This window comes from Rhinatrema bivittatum, chromosome 10 (assembly GCF_901001135.1).
Source record: "Rhinatrema bivittatum chromosome 10, aRhiBiv1.1, whole genome shotgun sequence".
NCBI classification, from domain to species: domain Eukaryota; kingdom Metazoa; phylum Chordata; class Amphibia; order Gymnophiona; family Rhinatrematidae; genus Rhinatrema; species Rhinatrema bivittatum.
Window position 1 is genome coordinate 43,220,093 of NC_042624.1, and position 22,611 is coordinate 43,242,703.

At 40.4% G+C, this 22,611-nt stretch overlaps 2 protein-coding genes across 6 annotated transcripts in view; one reads left to right on the top strand and one right to left on the bottom strand.

Moving 5' to 3' along the window:
• The window catches only part of SASS6 (SAS-6 centriolar assembly protein), a 180,795-nt gene extending 158,830 nt beyond the window's left edge, over window positions 1-21,965 (bottom strand). For all 4 annotated transcript variants that reach the window (XM_029617431.1, XM_029617430.1, XM_029617433.1 and 1 more), the window contains exons 1-5: window positions 21,785-21,965; window positions 18,629-18,689; window positions 16,490-16,569; window positions 11,487-11,591; window positions 10,279-10,450 (exon numbers count right to left, since the gene is read on the bottom strand). In XM_029617431.1, the coding sequence (XP_029473291.1) occupies window positions 10,279-10,450; window positions 11,487-11,591; window positions 16,490-16,569; window positions 18,629-18,689; window positions 21,785-21,849 (483 nt within the window). In that variant the 5' untranslated portion in view covers window positions 21,850-21,965. The remainder of the gene's footprint in view (window positions 1-10,278; window positions 10,451-11,486; window positions 11,592-16,489; window positions 16,570-18,628; window positions 18,690-21,784) is intronic.
• Window positions 21,966-22,340: 375 nt separating this feature from the next.
• Window positions 22,341-22,611, top strand: part of TRMT13 (tRNA methyltransferase 13 homolog) — a 36,311-nt gene continuing 36,040 nt past the window's right edge. The window contains exon 1 of one of the 2 annotated variants that reach the window (XM_029617435.1): window positions 22,341-22,546. In XM_029617435.1, coding sequence (XP_029473295.1) covers window positions 22,400-22,546 — 147 coding nt within the window. In that variant the 5' untranslated portion in view covers window positions 22,341-22,399. The remainder of the gene's footprint in view (window positions 22,547-22,611) is intronic. The other variant, XM_029617434.1, reaches the window with a different exon arrangement.

Sequence of the window (22,611 nt, forward strand, 5' to 3'; positions counted from 1 at the left end):
AGTGGTTAGAGCAGTGGGCTACAAACCAGGAGACCAGGGTTCGAGTCCTGCTGTCACTCCTTGTGACCTTGGGCAAGTCACTTTACCCTCCATTGCCTCAGGTACAAACTTAGGCCTAGATTTACCAACATCGCAGGGCTCCCTAAATCCCGCGGTAATGGGGGGGCGATCCTGCGATAGCCGGCAGCAATTGCTGCCAGCGTCGCACCAAATAACCACACCATAAAAGGTGTAGTTATTCGGCGCAAAACTGACAGTGATAAACAAGCGTACCTTTCGCTGTCGGCACAGTCTTCGCAACATCAGCCCCGGTGCCACCCCGACTCCTCCTCTTCTGGGGCTGACACCACCCCGACTCCGCCCCCATCTTGGTATCGCACGCGATAAGGGACTTCGCGTGCGATTCGCTTGGTAAATGACCCCCTTAGATTGTAAGCCCTCTGGGGATAGGGAAATACCTACAGTACCTGAATGTAATCTGCTTTGAAGTGCTGAAAAAAAAATTGCGAAAAGGGGAATATAAAAATCTAAATAAAATAAATTTGGTTTCCAGTTGTGCCCTACATATTATGTCAGTATTAAAATCATTATACTGGTTTCCTGTTGAGTATAGGATACAATTTATGATTTTGACCATAACTTAAGGTTTTATCTGAAGGTAATCCACTTTATTTGAAAGACTGTTGAACTGGTACTGTCCCTCAAGAGTGTTGTGATCGGAACATCTATTTTTACTGGAAACTCTTAGTATTAAGAAGGCTCGAATGAAGACGACTTGTAATTGCACTTTTTCCAGAGCTGCTCCTAGCTTATGGAACTGTCTGTCCTTAGATTTATGTCAGGAGGTAGACCAGGGGTTAGGAACCTATGGCTCAGGAGCCAGATATGGCTCTTTTGATGGCTGCATCTGGCTCGCAGACAAATCTTTAATAAAAAAGTAAAAAATCTAACAAAATCCCCCACCCTCCTGACGCCCCCCAAGACCTCCAAAATTAATTTACTACAACCCCCACCCTCCTGACCCCCCCCCCCCCAAGACCTGCCAAAAGTCCCTGGTGGTCCAGCGGGGGGTCCGGGAGCGATCTCCTGGACTTGGGCTGTCGGCTGCCAGTAGTCAAAATGGCGTCGACGGCCCTTTGCCCTTACTATGTCACAGGGGCTACTGTCGCCATTGGTCGACCCCAGTGACATAGTGAGGGTAAAGGGCCGTCGGCGCCATTTTGACTACTGGCAGCCGACAGCCCAAGTCCAGGAGATCGCTCCCGGACCCCCGCTGGACCACCAGGGACTTTTGGCAGGTCTTGGGGGGGGGGGGGGGGGGTTGTAGTAAATTAATTTTGGAGGTCTTGGGGGGCGTCAGGAGGGTGGGGGTTTTTGTTAGATTTTTACTTTTTTTTATTAAAGATTTGTCTGCGAGCCCTGGACCCCCGCTGGATCACCAGGGACTTTTAGCAGGTCTTGGGGGGGGGGTTAGGAGGATGGGGGTTGTAGTAAATTAATTTGGCAGGTCTTGGGGGCGTCAGGAGAGTAGGGGATTGTAGTTAGTATGGCTCTCACGGAATTACATTTTAAAATATGTGGCGTTCATGGCTCTCTCAGCCAAAAAGGTTCCCGACCCCTGAGGTAGACTATAAAATCTTCAGAAAATAGTTTAAAACATCAATTTAGTGAGGCATTCGCAGGCTGTGATTGACTTGTTTTTGGTAAGCAAAGCATACATTTGTTTAATATCAGTGATGTTTATGTGTATTTTTATTTTATTATTTTACATGTTTTATCATAACTCCTCATGGCTCAGTGAAACTCTACAAATCACAAAATCCTCCCGCCCCACCAGAACGAATCGTAACTGCACACTACAAGTCCCCTCACTTAAGAAAGCCACAAGGGATTGCGCCTTCTCCATTGCCAGCCCCACTCAATGGAATACTCTACCTCTCAATCTCCGCCTGGAGCCTTGCCCTTTCAAATTCAGAAAAAAGATAAAGACATGGCTCTTCCACCAGGCTTTCCCGGATTAACTTCGATGACCCTCCTCCCCCTCCTCTGTATTGCTTCTCGTCTCCTTATGCTTAACTTCCAAACCCAATGTAACCCCATGAAACAGGTAATCTTGTAAATTCTGTATATTTGTAAAGTTAGTTCCATGTTTCCCCATCTTCTTCCCGCCTTATTTAGTTGCAGTCTTCTGCTAAGCTTGCTGTTCCCGAGCTTCCTGCATTTATTTACTAGTTGTCCGCTTCCCCCCTTTCCCTGTTCTTTGTACTTTCCACCTTCTTTGGGGCACAGTGGACTATGATGCCTCATACGAAACGCAAAGGAAGAGTCAGAGAGGACGCCTCGACCCCCTTATTCAAACTACGATAGCAGGCTTCTACCCACAAGCAGGAAATCTAACCCCGGAGAGTCCCGCGAGAGCGCCAGGTGAGGAGCAAACACCAACGCTCATGGGAGAAGTCTCACTCAGTCCCGGGGCTCCAACTATTCCTCAACCACCAAACACCGCAGAAAGCACTGACCCAGGGCGATCTCAGCAACGGACGACGTTGCTTGAGGTGAGCCCGATCGGGGAGGGAGCAGTGGAAGAATCTCCGGTGTTGAAAACAGCGCGAGGACTGTTAACTTCCTCGCCTTCGGTGGAAGGTGAAATCGAAGAAAGTCGATTCCGCAGCGGTGAAGAAATGGCCGCTGCAGGGAGGAAGACTGCACAGCTCCGGAGGACCCAGGACTCCCAGGGAATAACTATTCCAGTTGGTAATTACATTCTCTCATTTAATACCTGAGAAACCAAAGACTGTTACAATGGATGTACTGTGGCAAGCAATAACAGCTCTGCAAAATAATGTGATAAATTTAACTACATCTATAAGAGAACTGCAAACCGCTTTTTTCAATACCAACCCTATTATATCTCAACATACTGAGACCTTGGAGAAACTTGATATAGAGATAAAACAAATTAAGAAGGTACAATCTTGAGTTATAAAAGGAGAAACACTTCTAAGTAAGAAAGTGGAAAATTTGGAAAACTCACTTAGATATAATAATCTTAGAATTATTAATTTTCCTAAGTGTAGGCTAGTTTCGCCAAAAGAACAATTGAAGAACTATTTTCAGGATGTATTACAAATATCCACAGAAGCTCTACCGTCAATAATATCTGCTTATTTTGTGTCCTGGAAAAATGTTGGAGAAACAGAAAAATCAGCCAGTAGAAGGAGCGTCATTAAATGTAACCAATTTAATTGAGTCCTCTTATATTTCCCAGATTGAAAGAAGAGGTACCTTGTTGGTAAAATTTAAGTTATCTTCAGATAGAGATATCTTGTTAAAATTATATTTGCATAATCACATCTCTCTCTATCTGGGTCAAAAACTATGGATATATCCTGATGTCTCCAAGGAAACGCAGATAAGACGGAAAAGATTTTTGGCTCTAGCAAATCAAGCCAGAACATTTGGGATACAAATTACGATCAGATTTCCCTGTAAGTGTGTTAAGCGTGTAGATGGTATAAAATATCTTTATTTTGACCCAGAGCAACTAGAGAAATTCCTGGAAGGCCGACGTAGTCAAGGAACAATGCAAGGAACAACAACTTCTGAATAGTTGGTTTAAATATATTAGTTCTGCTACCTCTCACCGTTTATGGCATATATTTTCTTTTTTGGTAATTAGTGCTCTTTTGTACTCTTGGATCTCTCCCTAGCAATTGTTTTGTACACAGGAATATTAGGTAACCTATTTTTGGAAAGATGATGTTGGATTTAATTATAAAAACATTTTCTGGTTTCTTTTTCTTAAGATATCAATTATGGCAGATTAAAATAATTATGTATATCCTGTTTTTTTTTTCTTAAACATTATACTGGATAAATGTATTAAAGGAAATTTGTAAAATAAAAAAAAAAAAAAAAAAGAACAAAGTCTTGGAAATATGCAGAATACAAATTAATGTAATTAAATAAAATAGTTTTGACACTGTTGATCACCACCTACTCCTCGATACTCTGTCCTCACTTAGATTTTGAGATTGTGTCCTATCTTGGTTCTCTTCGTACTTCTCCCATCTCACTTTTAGTGTTTCCTCTGGCGGACCTCTTCTATTGCCAACCCGCTATCAATTGATGTGCCTCAGGGTTCTGTTCTGGGCCCTCTTCTCTCTGTATACTAGTTCTCTTGGTGCTCCGATTTCCTCTCATAGTTTTCAATACCACCTTATGCTGATTCCCAGATTTCTGTATATATAATCAGAAATTTCATCAGGAATCTAGTCCAAAATCTCAGCCTGCTTGTCTGACATTGCTGCCTGGATATCCGGTCGCCACCTTAAACTCAAACATGGCCAAGACAGAGCTCCTTATCTCCCCCCACCCTACTTCCCTTCTTCCTCCTCTCTCTATTTCTGAGGATAACACTACAATCCGCCCAATACCCTCACCCCATAACCTTGGCATTATTTGACTTCTCTTTCCTTCTCTAAACATATCAAAAACTCTGCTAAACTGTGCCGTTTCTTTCTCTATATCAGGGGTCAGGAACCTTTTTGGCTGAGAGAGCCATAAACGCCACATATTTTAAAATGTAATTCCATGAGAGCCATACAATATGTTTAAAACTAAATACAAGTAAATGTGTGCATTTTATGTAAGATCACACTTTTAAAGTACAATAAGTCTCTGAAAATATTACACCAGGCCTTAAGACACCAATACATCTCCTATTAGGAAAACGGACCAAGTCAGGCTGCTATAGAGTCCTACACAGAAACTACACGCCAGCAGAAAACCTCACCTGAATCACGTGCTGTCCCTCACCTAACATAGAATAAAGAGACCAAAACGCATAACAAGAAGCATGCAGAAAAAAATGAATTGGAAACTGCAATAAGCCAGAGTCTCTGTATGCAGTGTAACAAAGGAAAAAAGAAACATCACCCATCCTTATAAAACAAATCAAGAAATATAAAATCATCAGCAGTAAAACTGTACTAACAAAAAGAACATATTTCGAAACAGCTGATGAGTGGAATATCCAATAATTAAAAACTCATATAAAACATTTCCAGACACCAACAAAATATTTCAAAATAGCAGACACAAAGACCCAGTAATGAAAAATAATAAGGATACAAAAATGTTTTTGCTCTGCATACCTGGGAACGTTTGATATCCAGGTGTCCTGAGATTGTTCTGAATTAGCAGGAGGCGGGGTGGTTTGCTTGGAACTTTCTCCTCTCTCAGTCACATACCAGCGCTCTCTCTCACACTGGCTCTCAATGACACACCTATACACACATGCTCCCAGTACTCACATATACAAATGTTTTTTCTCTCTCACTTATATAGGCTCTTAATTACACATTTACACACATGCTGTCTATCTTTTCACGCTTACACACACACACAGGCTTTCAATCACACACATACATGCTGTCTTTTTCTCTCACACAGACTCGCATTCACATGCTTACAAACATGTCCTCTCTTTCTCTCATTTACACACAGGCTCTCAATCACATACTCACATGCTCCCTCACCTAAATCAGCTCTCAATCACACACAGACACACATGGTCTCTCTCTTACTTATACACACAGGCTCTTAATCATACATACACATGATTTCTCTCACACACAAGGATCTCAATCATACACACATACTCTCTCTCACAAACACGTTTTCAATCACAAACTTACACATACAGGTTCTCAATTGTAAACTTACATTCATGCTCTCTCTCTCACAGGCAGGCTCTCAATCACAGACACTCTCAATCATTCACATACATTTATTTATTTATTTTAAATTTTTATATACCGGCATTCGAGACAGCAGTCACATCATGCTGGTTCACATAAAACAGGGGTGCATAGTAAACATAACTATAACAATGGTGCTGAAAAGGCAGTTACATATAACAGGGTGATAAGAACTTGGCTGAGAAGGAAGAGAAAGGACAGGATTAATTCACATAGGTAAACGATAGAAGATATGGTTAATCAAGATATGGTTAATCAAGGTGTAGTTGGAGATTACACACACAATCTCTCACACACACACACACACAGGCGCCCCCCCCCCCCCCGCGGCCCGGAAGAGGAAGTGGAGAGTATCGGGTGCCTGCGCGGCAAGAAGAGGCCACGCTAGTGCGCTCGGCATCGGCCCGAAGAAAAGAAGACTGCAGCGCGGCTCGGAGGAAAATGAAGAGGTTCAACCAATGGGACTCCGCCTCCGCGAGGGCTGAAAATGAAGAGGTTAGCGTTGGGAGGAGGCTGCTGCTGCGAGTTCCCGGGGTGGGGGTGGGGGAGAGAGAGAGTGAATGAGCGAGCAAACACAGCTTTCTCGCTCATTCACTCTCTCTCTCCCCCACCCCGGGAACTCGCGGCAGCAGCAGCAGCCTCCTCCCAACGCTAACCTCTTCATTTTCAGCCCTCGCGGAGGCGGAGTCCCATCGGCCGTGGTTGAACCTCTTCATTTTCCTCCGAGTCGCGCTGCAGTCTTCTTTTCTTCGGGCCAATGCCGAGCGCACTAGCGTGGCCTCTTCTTGCCGCGCAGGCACCCGATACTCTCCACTTCCTCTTCCGGGCCGTGGGGGGGGGGGGGGGGCGGGAAGAAGAGAGCACACCGGTGCCGCTGACTCCAGCTGTCCTGCCGCGTTCCGCCCGGGCGGAGGAGGACCGGGGAGCAGCTGGGTCAGCGGGAAAGTGTGGCGACACTTGTCTGCGAGCCAGATGCAGCCCTCAAAAGAGCCATATCTGGCTCGCGAGCCATGGGTTCCCGACCCCTGCTCTATATCAAAGTCATCCCTTCCTTTTTTTTAACACACTACCAGAATCCTTATCCACCCTCTCATCACCTCCTGCTTAGGACTATTGCAACCTGCTCCTCACAGGTCTCCCAAAGAAACATCTCTCTCCACTACAATCTATCCAAAATTCAGCTACGCAACTTATCTTTCGCCAAAATGACTAACCCATGTAGCCCTACTTAAGTCACTACATTCCCACATACAGTTTAAGCTACTCTTACCTACAGGCGCATTCACTCTGCAGCTACTTACTACCTCTCCTCTCTTATTTCTCTCTATAGCCCTCCTCTTGCACTCTGCTCAGACAAGTCACTCCTATCTATGCCCTTCTCCTCTATTACCAACTCCGTGCTTTCTAACTGGCTGCACCATATGCTTGGAAGAGACTTCCTGAGCTGGTACATCATGCTCACTATCTTGCTTTATTTAAATCCTCTCTAATAAAAAAAAAAAAAAAAAAATCACCTTTTTGAGGCCACTTTTAAATCTTTACCCAAGTGTCCCACTTACAGCCTTCATTGTATTAGTGTGTAATAATTTTCTGTCTTTTCTGAGAGAAAAATACTGTAATAGTTTTTATAATGATTGCATATAGTTTTGTCACTGTGAAGCAGTTCTCGCTTTGTGCTGCAAGTCTCCTCCGGCCCCCACCTTTATCCATCTTGTTGTTACATAAAGTACAGTTTAGACTCCATTGCTGTGCACCAGGCCAGCACATAGCTAGCAGGGAGTACTGCATTTCAAAGGACAACACAAGCTTGTGGCTGTGGGTAGCCCCACCGCTCTTTTCTCTCTCCTTCTCTTTGCTAGAAGTAGCCTGGACACACAGTTCCTCCTCCTTCACCCACAGATTCTCTTCCCTTTCTCTGACCTAGTCAAGATCACCTCTGGCAACTACCCAGGGCAGACAATATGGCAATAAGAAAGTAAATTTTACTGCATATGTACTTAGCTTGGCAATTTTTCAGAAAAAGGGAACAAAGAGATCCCTAATTTTACCTAGTCCCAGGAGGTATAACACCCCAGGCAGATTCCCTGCTGAGAAGAGAGGTGGGGGGGGGGGGGGGGGGGGGAGATCTCCAAAAAGAGAACTCACTTCACTGATTCACCTGTCTGGGGTAAGGAGACGCCCTTCAGGTAAAGGTGACCGTTTCCGCTAGGCTTTGTATAAATTATACCCTATTAGTTGGGGAAAACACTTGCATATTGTGCTGATATATTATATTTTGTCTCAGGTATTCTCACAAACACCTGTTTTTTTAACATATATTTATATAAATTTGTTGCATTTTCACTAGTGTTCTCATAAGCGCTATTTCTGTAAATATATTAAAGAAAAATATAACTTTTCATTATTTCACAAAAGACAGTGAGCCTTGTCATTTCTCTTAGTCAGTTCAGCAATAATGATCACAGGGCAAATACAAATATTAGCAGACTCTGAAAGAGAACACAACACTCAATTTTGTTTTAATAAATAAAATTCACAAAGTCTTTTGCCCTGTATGTTTGCCCTGATTAGACTTCATGCTCTACTGATCAGGGACTGTCTTTTATGCATTTTTGCACAGTGCTGTGCATTTTGAGTAACACTACAGAAGTGTTAGGAAATAGTTGTCGAATAAGTAGTAGTTGTATCTAAAAACTTGCTGTGCCATAAACCACTAACAAACATTGGTACTGGGGGCTAGAAGGAAGTTATTGATTTTTCACCCAAAATATATGCATTCATTGTTTAGGAATATTTCTGAAACCCTACCCTAAACGCATAGAAGCAGAAGAAATATACATTAAAGACAATGCACATACTTAATAACTTAGACAAAACTCCAGGATCCTTAGAAGCTGGCACATTTTCTCTTTCCTCAAAGGGGCATGAACAAAACAAATACAAACATCCAACCTATTCCATAATAATCCTGTTTTCCTCTCAATTACAAATGCTATTTAACTGGGTTACTGTTTCTATGAACATCAGCAGTTTCAGATTTGTGGATCTCCAATTTTATTCTTCAAAACAAAGGACACCTTTAAAGCAAGCTTCACATCACTAATAATGCATCTCTCCACACAGAACCTGTACTAACATTCAGGCCGATACAGTAAGTCGCGGGCCGGCTTGCGCGCTTTTTTGCGCAACTTGGACACGCGTTTTAGACGGGTAAGACAGACGCGCGATCCAGTATACACTCTACCACGTCCTTAGCGCGTTCTGAAAACGACACGCAACAATTGACGCCCGCTGCATGTAGATGCTATGTTAATGGTGTTTAATGAGCCGATTAGCTATTCCCCTCGAAACAGTAACGCGCACCTAAAATAGCGCATCTTTAACCTGCACATTTTCCAAGTCTTTACCCTCAATATTTACCACCTACTCTGACCCTGGCGTTAGTGTGGTGCTGTGCTCTTGACAGTTGTGAATATCCAACGGACAACATCAGACAGCGTCATGGACTACATGTATATATTGGCTTTGGCGATCTTTTTTCAACGGGTGAGAAGGAGATTAAGAAATGCTCTGCGAGCATGGACATTGGAAGGCAGCAGGGCCTCCGATCATGGACATCCGGAAAGAGGTGGGAACGACCATGATCGGAGGCCCCTACCTTGCACGTCTGGGTGCTCAAAGCAGCGGCCATGGACGTTGGAAGGCCATGGACGTTGGAAGGCCGCTATTTCCAGGCGTCCAGGCTGACTTGAGCGCCTTTCCAGGCCTTCACAGGCGTCCGGACGTGGAAGGTAGGGGCAGATGTTCCCACCTCTTTCCGGACGTCAATGATCGGAGGCCCCGCTGCCTTCCAACGTCCTTGGCCGCTGCCTTGAGCGCCCGAACATGGAAGGTAGCGGGGCCTCCGATCAGGGACGTCCGGATGCTCAGGGCAGCAGCCCCGGTGTCCATGCGGGGTCTGTTGGAAAGAACCATCCACTTACCTGCTGAAAGCGTTGCCGATCTTCCGAATGATATCCAAACGTACCACTGTAACCGCTCTGTCCCGAACCAAATACAAAGGGATTTTTGCTACTTGGCGATGCGACTTATATACACATCCAAGGAGGGTTTTGACGCAGCAATGTCGTCACAAAGGGGGGGGGGGGGGGGGGGAAATGGGATAAGTTTCCAGATCGATGAAAAGTTTGGAATGTAACATTTCCTACATTTTCAAAATAACATTAAAAATGACAGGTATGGATCCAGCGCACCCGTATAGGCGCTCTAAACCACCCTATACAGTAAAATCGATTGCGAACGCCTACTGCTTCTTAGGTGTGCTTTTGGTGCTCCTTTGGCGCCACTTGGATTTGCGTCCAATTTGAATACTGAATCGAGCGGATCGAGAACCAAAATGTGCACGCATCGGTACTGTATCGGCCCGTATGTACCAGAAAGCCAGTCGATAAACCTGGCTGGGCACCTCCAAGTAAAGCTATGCTAAACTACCAAAACCAAATCCTCACCACCTTACCTTAATACTCTTCAGGCAGGCTGCTAAATACTTCTTTATTTCTGCATCATTTCCTGGCAGAAGTTTTAATGACAGGTGGGTAAGATGCTTAAATGGGTTAGTCTCAACCACATTCAAAAAGGCAGGGGTGTGATCTAATACTGATGCTGGAGAAACCAACTGCAGCAAAAATCTGGAAGATAGGGAGTGAAAGGTTAATGGAACTTTGTTTAATTTTATTACATGCTCTAACCACCAGAGCCTCACAGCAAATCAACTTCTTTCCAAAAAAAATACGGATTGAATAATCAGTGTTTTACAAATATGCCAAACACATTTAATCAATATAATACAACTAAAACCTAAACTCCTTTCCTCCCCATCAACATTTCATTAAAACCTATCACATGACAGAAAAGTGCTTAGCACATTTGGCCCTAAAATGTGAAAAATCTTACATATGATGTTTAGCAGCTGATTAACATAAATTTTCAAATAAACTTGGAGTAGATAACATATGTATTTCACCTCATTTCATTATGAGTTGCAAAAATACAAGAATAATAGTTTTCAGATGAGTTTCTACTATTTGGTGCCCATGATGATTTAAATATGGAATGCTAAAGGCTTCTATCCTTCCCCAAGGGTAGGAATGGAGATAAGAAAAGCTCAGAAAATACAATCTACTAGATAAATGAAGCTTGACCATCGTGACGCAAATGCGCAGTAGAGAGCAACTCTACCGAGCATGCGCGGGCAGCACGTCGGTCAAAACTTGCCAGTAACAAAAATGGCGCAGCAAGGAGCAGTAGCAGCGGCAGCGACAAGCATTAGCGGCAGCGGCATGCGCAAGGGAGGGAGGGACCTCCCCCGGAGATCTTCCGTCTGCGCCATCCGGAGGGGGAGTGAGGAGAGAGTGAGGGGGGAGGGAGGGAGACTAGAGGGTGAGGGAGAATGAGGGGTAAGGAAATGGACTGAAAAAAAAATGTTAATGTAGCCCGTTATTACGGGCTTAATGGCTAGTACAGATATAAAATAACTACAAATCCAGAGACTTTTTTTTTTTTTTTTTTTTTTTTTACTGTCCTATTGTTACAGTTTGAAAACTAACAGGATTTCCCGGACTGCAAGAAATTTTTTTTTTTTTTTTTTTTTTAACAGTTGTGGTGGACAGTTCCCAGCATGTCCTATAAAGATCCTAAAAGGTATAGGGAGAGCATCCTGCCTACCTTGGCGTATCTTTGCTTTGTTCCTTAATGCACTGTTGAAGTAGTTCTATAAACCGTTGTGGAAATGCAGAAAAATCTACCAATAGCCCTTGTTGATATTTCAAACTTACACAGAAAACAAAAAAGAGAAAGTAAATATATTTAAATAATTTAATGAAACACTTGACTACCGACATAGTTAATAACTTACAGATCAGCAAAAGTAATGAAACCTGCACAATTTTAAATTAAGAGATGTTCAACTATATATTTTTTTTAATTCACCTCTAAGTAACTTGGATAAGTTTTTAAATGCATAGTTATAACCTTTAATAGAGCAAAGTACATCTGCAGCTTCTATTTCATTGGTTATTCCTCTCTGCACAAAAGATTGAAGGAGTTTCAGCATAATTTCTCATCACCACCTGCTGCCTGCTCCCTCCAACCACAGAGTTGTTGTATAAAAGCTGGCATACCTTGAGTGGCATGGAAGTCCCAAACCAAAACAGGGACAAAAATGAAGCAATATTTTCTGGGTTGTGCCCCTCTTTCTTGATATCCCTGGATATTAAAGGACATGTGTAATCCCTATATTAGGTATACAATTGGGTTTTGGGATTCTCTTCGAGATCAGATTTCTTCTTGGGGGAATATTCTCCACTCAGCCCTTTCAAATTTAAAATGATGAATTTTCAGCTGGGAAAGAGGGTCGCAGTTTCCAGTGTTGGGCAGGGATTGGGTTGTTATGCCTAGGTCAATTTCTAGATTCTCAAGGACTGTTGGACTTTGCACTTTTAATTGCAATCAGTGGGAAAGCATAACTGATGTGCCCAATTCTGCATTTTGGAGAAATTTTGCAAAGAGGATTTACCTCCAATGGGCTTTATTTCTAAGATGTATGGAGAACTAACTGGTAGCTGGGTGGGTGGGAGAAGCTGAAGCATAAGACTGACTGACAAAAAGATTTGTCTTAAACCTTGGAAGAGGAAGAGTGGGACGATAATAGGTTTTGGGTCCCTAAAACATCCATTTCCAAACATTTGATGGATAATTCTTTTAAAGTCTACCTTTGATGGTATTCTAAACCATACCAATTGAAATGTAAAAATCTATCACTAAGTATTGTTGGGGTGGGGAAGTTGGAACCCTGGATCACATCTGGTTTTCTAAAATTGTGCCTTTTTGGAACAGTGTGCAGAAGCCGATCTTTTATATTATGCATTTTCAACATGAGAAAGAGCCGAAAGTATTTTTATTCCATGCTACAGTAGAGGGGATGCCAAAAGAACATTAATAAAACTGGTGATTCAAATACGCATAGGTGCGAAATGTGAGATTTATCTTTTGATAAGTTATCTTTTTATAAGAGACTGTGGGGCATTTATCTAATGGAAAAGCTAACAATCCTGCAAAGGGATTTTCTCCCCTCCTTTGCTTGAATATATAATTTATTTCAAGTCGGGACAAAGAACAGAGCGCATTTCTTTGACTATGTGATCAGTGGGGGGGGGGGGGGGGATTTGGTGTGTTAATATTTCAATTTAAGATTTTCTTGTATATTTTATTTGAAAATTTCAATACATTGAAAATTACAAAAAAAAAAGCTGGCATACACCAGCTACTGGGTCCCACTGAACTCAGGTAGCTGTCAATCATTGCTAGGGACCTGACCAGCTTACTGTGTCTTTGGTCTATGTTATGCATTGTCCTATAAATGCCTAGGGGTAAAATGAAAGCAGCCACAACCTAGTCAAGATCTTGAGCTCATGCATGTTTTACAATTTAAATTTTGTAACTTAACAGAGAACCATGAAAGCAGAAAACAACCATATGGCCTATCTAATCTGCCCAGCCATCCAACTTTAAAGAATAATTAGAAATTAATAATAAAAGGGATTCTAGGAATGGAAACAAATTAAAAAGTACTCTTACTCATAAAAGAAAGCTTTAAAGCACTGCTAAGTTGTTTCTAGAGGTTATTGAAAGTCAGCAGTCAGTATACTTGGAACTCATGTGGCAAAGATTTGGCTGTACTAAATGCAAACTCTGGGGGTGGGGGGGGGGGGGGGGAAACAAACTGTAAAGCCTGTATGTAGACCAAAATACAATGCAACTGTTTTAAATAGAAAATAGTAGCAACAAGAATAATTGAATCAATGAAATAACAACCAGCTATGATTTCTAATGAATATTAAGAGTTATGTCTGTTTTTAATAGTGTGTTCTTAATTTAAAGAGAACTATAAATGATTTTGACCACGACTTTCTAGCTGGAAGCTGGAAAAATAAGTGAAATTGTAAACTGTTTTTCACTCTGGTGACATGGCCCACTAGCAGCTGCTCTCTTAGAGACTAATTTTATAAAATTAAAAAAGCAAAACAAAAACACACACAAGTTATGCCAATTTTTAAAGCAAACATACTCATAAGTTCAATTTGAAAATTATATAATGCACAAAAATTACACCTGCTTTTTGCAGGGCATAACTTCTGTGTGTTCATTTAGGTGCATACTTATTAAAATCAAACATAGGGGTGTAAATCCTAACTCAACCCCCTGGAACATCTAGATTTTTGTGCACCTAGACATATCCATGGAATAAGTGACTTTGAAAATTATCTCCTTTGTGTTTATTTGCTGTTCCAGGTGAATTATATGGTGTTACATTTTTTGGTATAGTACAAAAGTAGGCTTATGGAACACCAGAATGCTTTTTTTTTTTTTTTTTATTATGTTGCTATTGGAAAACTGCAAGAAAATCAACAAAATCTGCCAATAATGAATATTGCTGAGACACTTAGGCAAAATTAGACCATAGCTTTAATCATATAGACTCTGGATTAGTTTGACTTTAGGGAACTCCATCTTATTACCACTATTATGAAAAGAGAGAAAATCCACCTCTCTCCAATCCTGCACAACTTCTTCCATCTCCAAAGACCTAGTGACTAGATCCTTCAGAGAGCCTGAGATCCCTTAATACCTCCAATTGGGCCTCAGCTTTATCTACTTTCAGTTCTGCTAGTTTCAGAGAAATCCTCTTTTGTAAATGGTCTGGCATCTGCCTCACTACCAACAATAGATAGTCCTGCAATTCCTTTTACAAGCATTTGTTTAGCATTTCTGTTTTTTTCCTTATTCACATGATCTGTTTCTTCTGTCAGTTTTTGCTCCTTTCATTGACACACCTGAAAAATAAACAGCCATCACCTTGCTTTACTGTCTAGTTGCCTTTTCTTCTACTTATGCCTTTGCCATCTGGCTACATTCCATATTTCTTTCAGCTTTACCAGATATTCTTCCCTATGCTTCCCTTATCCTTTCTGAATGCTAATCCTTTGCCCCTATTTTTATAGACACCATAAAGGATGTGTGTGTAGAGGGAGAGAGGTGTCAGATAAGGTGGGGAATTGCAAGCAGCATTCTCTCCCTCAGTTTCAGATCCCTTTCTCCCACTTATCCTTCTAGAACCCTATCTCCCAAGATCTCCTCGTTCACCTTCTCTTCTTCCCTGAAATCCCATCTCCACACCAATTTCCCTTCCTTCCTTTTCTGTACCAATTACCAAGATTCCTTTTGCCCCACTCAAAAACCTGAAAAAGAACAAAATAAATTATCCTGACAAGGTCAGAAAATGGATAATTTAGTTTGTGACCTTATAACATTTGCAGTAACATGCAAATCTATACAAGTTTATACAAATGTACCTCTTAATTTTCTATCTTTTGTCATAGAAGACAATTCTGAATTGCTGCAAGTATTCTTTCTTCCTTCTACATGTCCTCATACCCACCCCTCTTGTTGTCCCTCTCTTTTACAGGTAGCCTTATGGTACAGGTTTTTGTGTTTTCACTAATAAGTACATTTGCTTGGAGGGGGGCACAGTCTAATCTAATCAGCTTCCATCTGTTATCCACTCCTGCCAATGCATGTATAAATTAACACAGTGATAAAACAGGTGTTCAAAATAATACTGGGATCTTATCCATGTAGCTTTTTATTGTCAATAAAACCGGTATGATTTGCATTTGATGTAAGAATGTCGGTATATAAAAATTAAAAATAAATAAATAACTAAGCTAACCTTAAACATGTTGTGCTATGAGTTTTGTATATTTGCCGTGACATTATGTCCAAGCCATATTGAAACATTTAATATCAAAATTGAATACCCAAAGATCTGACTAATTATACACAAAAGCATTTCCTGACAGCTGTTTTCTAAAGAAAGAAAAGTATAGCATTAGTATCCCTTGTATGCAAACACTTCCATCAATTTATTTATTTTATTTAAATTCTTTTACTCTACCGATACTCAAGACGCGGTCTTATCGTACCGGTTTACAATAGAACAGGGGGAAACCAATTAACAACTATATAGAAGGTAAAAAGTTACATCAAACAGGGAGCGTAAAACATGGGAGCTGGAGGACAGGAAAGATTTTTTAAACGATAAAAACTGGACAGTGATAAAATTGTCAATGAAAAACAATAGAGTAGCGAGACATAATCAGCTAGATTAAACTGTTTAAACCAACAGCTGAGATCAAAGATACAAACTGCTGAATTCAATGGCTTGCAATTAATGCATATTCATCCACTAGCATCTCAGCTATGCAGCAAATGTTCTCACCAGAAGGCGTGCCTTCTCTGTTGCAGGCCCCATCCTTTGAAATGCTATGCACAATTCACTCCAGTTAATATCTAATATTAAGGAGTTCAAGAAAAACTTGAAAACCTCTCTTTATCCTTGCTTTTTTTCAGCCTGTGATTGTTTGATGGTCATCTGTACTAAACTTTCAAGGTGTGATGTTATTGCGGCTTTCTTTGCTACATTGTTGATTTTATGCCTTTTTAAATTATTGAACCATACTTTGTGCTGTATATTTTATTACGCATGTGTTAATGTAAGCAGCCTTGATCAAACCCCATTGTAGACTGCAGTATATAAAACTTTTAAAAGTAAAAAAATAAAAATGTCGCTATGAATCACAAATTATATATTTTTTGTATATAAAAATTACCTTTGAAAATCTTCCTCCGATATTACAAGATTAAACAGAAAAAAAGGATCAGTATCATCAGTCAACTGAACTATTAAATCCTGAAAAGAAAAATGTTTCACAGTGTCAGATTCCATATATTTTAACAGACAGTTTTCAGACACCAGCATTCCTCAAAGAACATTAGTATACAACACTAATGCACTAGGATGAGAGAGATGAAGCCAACGAACTGTGGAGAAGCAAGTCCTTTTAGACCAGTCAGCATGATTTTAATAGGGCTAAGACACCACAACCATCTAATCTTCATCAACTATCAAAACCATTACTTACACTTGTCATTTTTCCCCACCATAGTCATAGTTTTTTCTGAATCTCCTTAGTTTTAAGTATTGTGGTCCTCCACTGCTGGGCACTAAGCTTCTAACCTACCTACCCACAATGAGTAGCCTTAGAGACCACCTGAACTGCAGGTAATGGTTCCTCCATCAGTGCTCATCATCTTTCTCTGCATGCTCTCATATGCTCCTGATTTCAAGCTTTGATTTTTAATAAAGTATCAGATACACATGCTACTAAATTATTTCCAATTGCATGATCTTATTCAAAGTTTTTTTTTACCACTTCAAATATGTTTGATTGGCTTAATATTGATTGAATACTTTAGCAAAAACAATGTTCATGCCGATGTATAGTATGTAGGTTATGTGATTATATTAAGTCATTATATGTCATGCCATATGTATATTGTAAACCATTGTGATTTTTATTTGAAAAAACGCTATATAAAAACTAAAATATTCAAGTTCATTCCTAGCTTCAGAATACATTGCAAGCTGTATATGTTGGACTACATAAGAATTATCTGAAGATAAGCTTTCAAGATAACATAGGTCCCTTCCTCTGGTATTTGAAAGAGACCTATGTGGTCTCAACACTTAATGCACAATACCTATAAATAATTCTTATGCTGTTTAAACAAAAGCATATCACAACTTGCGAAGAATTCAGCTTTCTCCAGAACCACTGCAGATATTTGAACTCTGCTTTAGTTTCAGGATAGAAAGGTCATAGCTTACCAGCAAATACATGACAGTAATACTAGATCCAAAGAAGAGACGCAGAAAGACAAGTCTGACATCATGCAATTACATAACATGTAGAATATTTTCAACACTGCAAACATATAATGGGAGAACAACTTCTTGACACTTTAATGGATATATTTCAAAATTACAGAAAGAAAACTAGCACTAGACATTGTGATTTATATCTAACCATTAAATAACATTTTATTCAATACCTCCAAAAACTGTTATACTTAGAGCAGATACTAGAAACTACAAAAATCTTTTCTAATTTGCCTCTCAAAAGGATAAAGATAGTAAAAATATTAAAATACTGAACTGAAAACAATATCATTGGCAAATATTTTAAAATCTTCCAAAAAGGAAAAGGCACCATCTCATAAAAAGCTCTCTTTCCTTTACACGAAATGTAAGCAAATCTGGTCCTTGAGGGCTGTCACCAGGTCTGGTTTTCAGAATATGGACAATACATACTTATAAAGGTATATTTGCATATAGTGGAGGCAGTGCACATAAATATCCACAGTAAGCCAGACCTGTTGGCAGCATTCAAGGAATGGAGTTACTTACCCCTATTTTATACTATCCAAGGAGAGCAGGCATAAACCCAGGTTACCATACGAGTTGTTGAAGGCAATAACTATGCAAGCCATGCTAAAAACACTGTTACCACGATTTCTTTCTACACACTGAAGTACAATCCAGCTAACGGAGTGTAATTTTGTTTACAGGTAACATCACCAACATACAATAAGTGTGACTTTAGTACCAGCCTGTTCAAATACAATTTTACTTCTAATTCTGGCTCATATCTTTTTTGAACTAATATCCTGCACACATATACAAAGGTAAGAAATAACATGTTATTTTTATGAGCTAGTCCAAAAATTGCTGACAAAGCTGACAATTTTTAAGCACAAAACACTTAACATTTTAAAATGTATGATTTAAGAAAGAAACATGAAAAATCTTAAACTATGGCTACTAAGCTGAAAACAATATTAAACCAACACACATATGCAATGTTGGCTAGCTGACAGCATTATCAACAAATACATTAAACAATACACACCCTTCTATGAACAGGATTCGAAGCTGACTGCAACTCAATATAAACTCGAGCATTTACTCTCCTGCAGAACAAATAAGCAATTGTTAGGCATATTCAAGTAAAATGTATACTTTACTGTGCATTAAGAAGTAAGGTTTTGGTTGATACTATGTCTTGGCCATTGTACAGGTGATCCATGTTTAAGACTCATGACTATTAGAAATGCTGCAGCATGGGCATCTTGCAGACATAATATCCATGGATGAGAAGATATGAAAAGGGATTTAGAACAATTAACTCAAAAGCAGAATAAAAGGTTCTATTTTACAGAGATCGCTCCTCCCGCTCTTAGAAAAAAAATATATACTTTGTAGTTGCACCCAAGATCTAAACACAAAAGCAGCAAAATGCAACCAAAAAACATTCAGGCTAGAAAGCAAACAATTGGCATTACTCCCAGTTTTAAAAAGATTCTCAAGACTGAATTATTTTTGTGGCTGTAATAAAGCTTTCTAAACTAGGCATGGTGCCATTTGTGTTTTGTTTATAGCCCCAAAAACAAAAAAACAAAATAAAAGCGGCCTATGTAACACCCAGGAAATCATTGTGGGCAGGTAAAAGAAAAAAGCATGGAAAATGCTTTCTATTTACTAACTGGAATTCAAGGTTCTAGCACTGGGCATCCAATAACATTCATGTCACACAAAGATGGCACTTTGAAATCAATCATCTCTCTCCATCCACACCTTTGCAGGAAGCTGAGCATCAGCAACAGTATTAATTTTGCTCTTACAAATCTTTTCAAAACACTAAAATGTTGGTAAACAGGAAGCAGGTTTCTTACAGTGTTTACTTCTCAGGCGTTCGTAGCTAACAAATTGCTAAGTCTTATTCTAATACCCATTTGATAACCGGGCTGCATGCCATGGTTACTAGCTCCTTGAATCTAAACTCCAACCTTATCAAGCAGCAACAACAGGAAAAGAGGAAATGACTAGACTAGCCTTTGTACTCTACCTCCAGTGAATTGTACCAGGTTTTCAAATGTTAGAGGAGGTTGCAAGTCCTGTGTAGTACTAAGCCACCAGGGAAACCATTAAATGTCATTTGCCAGCATCTACAGAGGCAATATTGCAGGTGCAATATTGCCTCTGTAGATGCTGTAGACATCAGTTTAGAAGAGCAAGTTAACTTTTCATAAGCATGATAGGTCTCCCATCGATTTCATCAGAAGTATGATTAAATACAAACAAGAACAATTGAGATCAAAGAAGCGTCTTTTGAAACTCCTGGTCACAACAGTCCACAGAAAGAGGGAGAAACTTCAGAAAAGCCCATATTTTACTAGTTATGCTGTCAAAGGCTAAGAAGCAAGCCAGTTCCTGCCCCTGAATACTCAAAACTGGAAAAATTTGAGGAGAGAAGGCCACATGCTGCCAAGTCTTGCACTGACAGGATTCATGAACTAAAACTGAACACTTCCACTTACTAGACTGAGCATCTTTTAATATAGTTTATTGCTTTTGTAAACATTTGAGTTCACCTCTCTCAATTCTCAATTCTCCATTAATCTATTTTTCCTCTACAATCTCTAAAAAGGAAGTTTCATAACCTGATTTGCAGCATCAACCAGCGTGCTGAACACCAAACTTCTAAATATCCAGTTAAAACAGTGGGTATTCTTACTGGAATAATACTACAAGATTTATCCAACTTAGCATTACATGGGCCAATGGGATATTAGGAATACATAGTCTTGCTACTTAAATCTTGCATCCTGATTCAACAATGTATCAAGCACTTGGGAATATAAAAGGTGAAAATGCAAATGCCAGCTACCTGGCTTAATAGTATTACTACTTAACATTTCTATAATGCTACTACTTGCATGCAGCACTGTAAAGATACATTTAAGACAGTTCTTCATAGAGCTTACAATTTAGTCAATGATATAATGTACAACAAATGCCTTCCCTTACATGGCAGAAAACAAGTGTAGTTACTATACATGTATCCACAATTATGAAATTATATAGTACAATAGAACAAAATTAACTGGTTAAAATAACAAATCTCACATGCTCTAGTATACCCCATACATGTTACCAGAAAATCTCTTGGGCATTTCATAGGTTTCAACATTGTATTACAAAATCTTTGTAGTACATGATCTTTCCAGATTACACAGGTCCTTGTCACCTGTAGCTGCCAGTGCCTCTCAAAAGTTTATGTTCTAGGTTACCTTTATTGTTAGCACTCTACAAAAGGTATCACAACCTAAAATGATTCCAGTTTTCAAACTTTGCACTAGTAAATTTTATTTGCAAAGGAAATAGAAGCTTTAAAAAAATTTTGTGAAAACAGGCCAGATAACTTCCTGCAAGAACAAGAGACAGATGCATTTCTAATCTAAAAGAAAGAAAATCATGATCCTCTGGGCCACTTTCCAGTAGGGCTTATAAATTGCGAGACTTTTTAGAGCAATACACAGTAGCTCTTGCTGGCCCAGCACAAGCAGTTCTAATCTTGCAGCCAGGGCCCAGCCTCTGGGTTGCTCCAGTGAGGGAAGGCCCTGGGGAAGAAATGTAGTAAAGACATGACTAAGCACCTACAGCACTGGATATTAATCTTAAGTGAGCAGCAAGGGTGCACATGACTTCAATGTGAAGAATTTAATATGTAGAAAATAAAAAAGTAGAAATACATCAGATCCCATTTCTTTAAAAAAAAAAGGGGGGGGGAACATTATTATTCACTGACTTATTGCTCTGAAAAGCATCTAAACATAAAACATGCATGCCCAGTCTATACACAAAAGGGATAATTTTCAGAGGTTTTTATATTGTAAATGTAACTTGTATTGGAGCAATTTTCAAAAGCCATTTACTTACACGGGTAAATCCTATGGACAATTCAATAGCATATATTATAGCAGTTTTCAAAAGCCCACTTACCCCACTAAAGTATATTTACCCCTGTAAAACTGATTTTTACGTATGTAAATGCTTTTGAAAATCAGTCCCAAAGTATCTGGGCACTAGACACATCCCAGCATTTAAAAATGCACCGCACCGTGCTTCAGCTCTGCTCCTCCTTCTCCCACCGTCTGGCCAGTAACCGTCAGCTCTTTAGGCCTCAGGCCTCGGCCGGCCTCCTCCACCCAACACCGCCCCTCACCTGTCTTCGCAGTCCTTGCATTTCACCTGCACCAGCACCACATGCTCAAAGAGAACCTCCATCATGCCGCAATCATAATCCCGGCCGCCACGACGGCTACTGCCTTTGAGTTTGGCGCTTCGCTCGCGCTGACCGCCCGCCGTTACTGAGCCAGGCAACGGCCCGTGATGACGCAACGCGCACTCACCCCTGACCCCGCACGCCACCAACGTCTTGAGGCAAAAAAGCGCCCTCTCTGCGCTCAACCCTCAGAGGCGTTTAAACTAATTTCCGTCGATTGTTTTCGCTGTGTTATTTACAATGCAAGCTCTAGGATTGCTCCACCAGATTGTTTGGGACATAGATAAATCTGGAGTGATTTTTAAAGGGTAACAATCGAAGTTCCGTCCGCCATATTTATAACTGGCATAGAATGAAATATACTATAGAGTCGATAGTATATTTTGTTTAAAAAAAATCTCACCACCCCCTAAAAAATGGGAATGGAGTGGGAGAGGGAATATGTATAATTGACACGCACAAATAACACTGCTATGTTCTTATTTCGGGACAGATAACACTGTGGGTGTGTCGGGCTTTTTTTTCCTCCTCCTCCTCCTCAGAGGCAGAGTGCTGATGGCTATGGAGGCAGCTGGACTTTCGGCTCCCTATCCAGGGCGCTGCACTTTTTTCGTGCAGCGGAAGAAGAGATTTTGCAAAATGGTTGTGGGAGAAGGGAAAAGCTTGTGTGGGGAACACGCAAACACGGCCCCAGGGAACGACGTACGTGACCGGCGGCGAAATGTGCTATCCGAGCCTGGGCAGGCCGTAGTTAGATATCGTTGCTT